This window comes from Rhinopithecus bieti, unplaced genomic scaffold (genome assembly GCF_001698545.2).
Source record: "Rhinopithecus bieti isolate Rb0 unplaced genomic scaffold, ASM169854v2 scaffold_11161, whole genome shotgun sequence".
In the NCBI taxonomy this organism is placed as follows: Eukaryota; Metazoa; Chordata; class Mammalia; order Primates; family Cercopithecidae; genus Rhinopithecus; species Rhinopithecus bieti.
In genome coordinates, this window is record NW_016806937.1 from 813959 (window position 1) to 818282 (window position 4324).

The 4324-nt window shown below is 51.7% G+C and overlaps 1 protein-coding gene across 1 annotated transcript; it reads right to left on the bottom strand.

The window, feature by feature from the left end:
• Positions 1–2676: 2676 nt before the first annotated feature.
• On the bottom strand, positions 2677–4275 carry LOC108533860 (metallothionein-like). Its single transcript, XM_017878793.1, has 3 exons — positions 3899–4275; positions 3206–3313; positions 2677–2909 (listed from the first exon to the last, which is right to left on the bottom strand). Exons 1-2 carry the CDS (start codon positions 3924–3926, stop codon positions 3207–3209), a joined length of 135 nt encoding a protein of 44 aa, XP_017734282.1. The 5' UTR covers positions 3927–4275; the 3' UTR covers positions 2677–2909; position 3206.
• Between the last annotated feature and the right edge of the window lie 49 nt (positions 4276–4324).

Here is a 4324-nt window from a genome sequence, read left to right on the forward strand (position 1 = left end):
ACAGGTATTGTCACCCATATGTAAGTGATGTCACTGGTTTTTGCATACATGCAGATTGACTGCAGCAACACGCCCTCAATCACAACTCTCTGTCACCCATTCAGAAAAGCCATGAGGACTCTGAACCTGCCACAGAGGCAGATTGGGAAGAGCACTGAGTTGGCAGTCAGAGCCTCTGCATAACTCTGTGTCTTCTCTGGAATTCAGCTGCCCAGCTGACAGGTCAGGGGCACAACTGGGCTACCTGGCCATGGGGCCTTCCAGCTCTGGACTGTGAGGAGCCGGGCTTAGGATCTGCCGACATCAAGATCTGCTGCTATGGCGAGTGCATGAGGACAGCCATAGCATAGATTCATTCGTCCCTTTACCTCTGAGCTGTGTGACCTTGGGCAGATTGCTTCACTCCTCTAGAAGACAGTACAATCTCACCAGACCCCGTACATTCAATATGTCTCTGGTTTGTGTGAAGATCAATGACTCGAAGTGTGGGAAAGGCTTGTTCTCTGTTCAAATGCTGCAGCAGTGTATCATCCTGGAGAATTTTGTGCAGGAGGTCATCCACAAGCCCTTGAGACCAGATAAACAAGAGACCCATCCTTAACTTCCAGTCTACATCATACCTCCAGGCAGATTAGTGTTACCCAAGGAGACTGATGGGGTGTAACATGATTCTCTCTCCAGGAAATGCATGTGGACAAATGATTATAACAGCACTGTTTATTAAGCCTGAGCCAGGTGCCAGAGTCCTGTCACACTTAATCCCTACACAGATTTATAATCTGCTTCCTACAGGTGAGGAAATGGAGGCACAGAGAGGTTAAGTGGCTTGTGCAGGCTCCACAGCCAGGAAGGTGTGAAGTGGGCTGTGAATCTGGTTATGTGACACCCAAACTTGCACATGACCCAGGCTGCCTTCTGAATTGCCCTCTTCACAAAGGGCACCTGCGGGCAAGCATGGTCCTGACTCCTGGGCCACTTGACTCATCTTCCTCTGTGATTGAACAGCAACAGCAATTCTCTGAACCAGTAGCCAGAGGAACCTACTGTTGGCCTAACTACCAGTCACCAGGGTGACTCCTCATGCCTTCTTGATGAACAGCAACACACCTTCCAACTGCAGAATATGCCATCACCCCTGCATTGGCACACTCATCATCCTTCATCTGGACCCAGTCCTTCTCATGACTCTGCATTGCCACGATGATGCTTTCCTCCACATCCCCAGTCACTTTGCTCCCCTGAGTTAATCAAGGTTGGAATTTAAATAACAAAAATAGCTTAATCTTGGGAGAAACTGCCAAAGATTCAGACACAAGTCACTACAGGGAGCACTCAGGGGTCAGGGAGTATCATGTTGGTGACACCGGCCAGTCAGGACTGATGGTTCCTTGTGAGGATGGCATGACCACTGCTGCTCAAAGTGCGTAATCTACACACTAGGGCCTGTCTGCTGTTTACAGTCTGCAGTGCACAGCATCCATCAACATATATGTAGATTATAAAGTTGTAATTTTCCTGGTATTTCTTTTTTTTTTTTTTTGAGACGGAGTCTCGCTCTGTCACCCAGACTGGAGTGCAGTGGCCAGATCTCAGCTCACTGCAAGCTCCGCCTCCCGGGTTCACGCCATTCTCCTGCCTCAGCCTCCCGAGTAGCTGGGACTACAGGCGCCGCCACCTCGCCCGGCTAGTTTTTTTTTGTATTTTAGTAGAGACGGGGTTTCACCGTGTTAGCCAGGATGGTCTCGATCTCCTGACCTCGTGATCCGCCCGTCTCGGCCTCCCAAAGTGCTGGGATTACAGGCTTGAGCCACCGCGCCCGGCCTTTCCTGGTATTTCTTTTATATTGGTTGAACTTTTTCCTGTGGAGTCAAAAATGGATTTTGTAACTTTTTGTTTTTTTATGAGGTCTCCTTCTGTCACCCAGACTGTGGTGCAGTGGTGAAAACATGGCTGACTGCAGCCTTCAATTCCTGAGTTAGATGGATTCTCCTGCCTCAGCCTCCAAGTAGCTAGGATTACAGACTTGTACCACCATACTTTGCTAAGTGTTTATTTACTTATTTAGAGACAAGAGTCTCCCTACGTTGCCAGGGCTAGTCTCAAACTCCTGGTGTCAAGTCATCCTCCCATTTGAATCTCTCAAAGTACAGGAGTTATATGTGTGAGTCATCCTGCTTGACCGGATTTTGTATATTGACTTTAGTTTCATGATTTCCATCATTAGTATTATTGCAAGTATTATTTACCAAGTTTTAGGTGTGGAATGGATAGGAATGGAAAACCCCTCCTTCACCCTGGAGTATGAGAAGCCTCGTGTAGAATTAAAATAACTAAAGACTTTGATTCCATCCCCTATAGTCACTTTGGAACCCGAAATCCAAAGAGGAACTGAAGTTGGGCAGAGAAATCAGAGAAGGAACAGGAGGCATTGAGAAGTTTCTGTGTGGCGTTTGAGAATGAAGGTGGTCCTGTATCCCGGATCCCCACCAATGACCTGACGATGTGCTGCTCCTTTCTGCAGAAGAGGAAGCACAGTGAGGCAGCTTGGCTTGCATAAGGCACTCGAATTGTTAGGGGCTCACATTTCCATCTAGAGCCCAGGAGTCTGCATTCCCAGTTCAATCCCTGATCCCAGTCTCTGATTTCCAAAGCACACAAGGGAAACTGAAGGCAGAATCAGGTCTAAAGTGTTTAATCATCACTCACATATTTCACAGGAAAAGGAATGTAACAAATGGGTCAAGGTGGTATAAAAAAAATAAATCCAAGTTTGTACCTGTCTCTCTATTAACATCTGGGAGAAAGGCTGTCCTGGCATCAGGCGCAGCAGCTGCACTTCTATGACTCCCCTTTGTAGATGCAGCCCTGGGCACACTTGGCACAGTCCACGGGGCAGCAGGAGCAGCAGCCTGGGGAAGAAGAGGAACGTGAGAGGTCACAGCCGACTCGCCCAGGGACCTCCCTGCCCAACAGAGGCCCCAAAGAGCCTCCAGCCCCAAAGGACCGTTAGTTCAGGATGGCATGGCTTTGTCAGGAGACAACTGGGAAATATTCGGGGTGGGTCTTCCTATGAGAAAACTGCCCAGCCCCACAGGCGCCCTGGACAGGGCAGAGGACTGGAAAGACAGTGACAACCTACGGGGACAAAGGAAGACCAGTTCCCCAGAATCATGTGTCCAGGGCCAGTCTTGGGTTCCCTCCCAACCTTAGCCACAGCCCCAGACCCTGGAGATGGCTCCGCACTCACTCTTCCTGCAGGAGGTGCATTTGCACTCGTTGGACTTGCAGGAGCCGGCGCAGGTGCAGGAGCCACCTGTAAGAAAGAGGAAAAGCCAGTGAGTGGTGAGTGAGATGCAGAAGGTATAGCAGTGAGTTAATGAGCCTCCAGTGCCCCCTCCTCTGTGCAGAGCCAGCCCTCAGAGCTCCTTTCGCACTCAGAGCTGAGGAAGAGAAGCCCCATGTCCTCTCCCTTCATGCTGGGAAGGCCAAGCAGCCTCCTGTTTGCACTCCAAAGGAAAGTCTCAGACTCCAGGCACAGCCTGGGAAGACTGCGACTTCCACTTTCTGTCATGAAGTCCAAAGAGGCAATGTCCCCTTCCTCCTATTCAATCCTGCTGCTCAAAGCCTGGTCAGAACATTGGGGTTCAGCCAACAGCCCTGGGACCAACCGCGTGGCGTGGAGCAGGCCAGTCTTGAGCCTCAGTACCCTCAACTCTGACACAAAGGCACAGGGAGGAGGCAAATGCTCTCAGGAGCTTGGCCAAGAGGAAACCACTGGACTAAGTTAAGGAGTCCCCTTCAGTTGAGATCTCAAAATACGACCTTCTCAAACCCAGGAAAGCTCTCTATGGTGTCTGGGAATCGGGCATCCCCAGGCACAGAACCCGGCGTTCCTTACCAGCGGCGCAGGAGCAGTTGGAGTCCATTGCAAGCCGAGGAGAGACTGGACTTTCCAAGAGAGACCCCAAGAAGCAGTGGGGCAGACAGAAGGCGTGGTGGACCCCAACAGTCGGCCGCTGCTTTGATAGTCAGGGGAGGAGGCCGGGCGCAGAGACCCCGCCATGTCCTTGCACCCGCCCCGCTAGTCAGCGCTGCGGGAGGTCCCGGTTGCCCTGTGTGCAGCAGACGGGACGGGCGCAAGGTCCCCTGAGCGCAGCTCCCTGTACACCGCGGACCATCCCTTTGGAGTCGCTTTGTGCCTGGGTGAGCGGCTTCTCTGCCCTCCTGCCCGCCCTTCCCAGTTTCACCGAGATTGACTGCTACACCCGACCCTTGGGGTTCCAGGAACTTGGAGATCCTGGCCTTCGCCCCGCCCCCCGCCCCC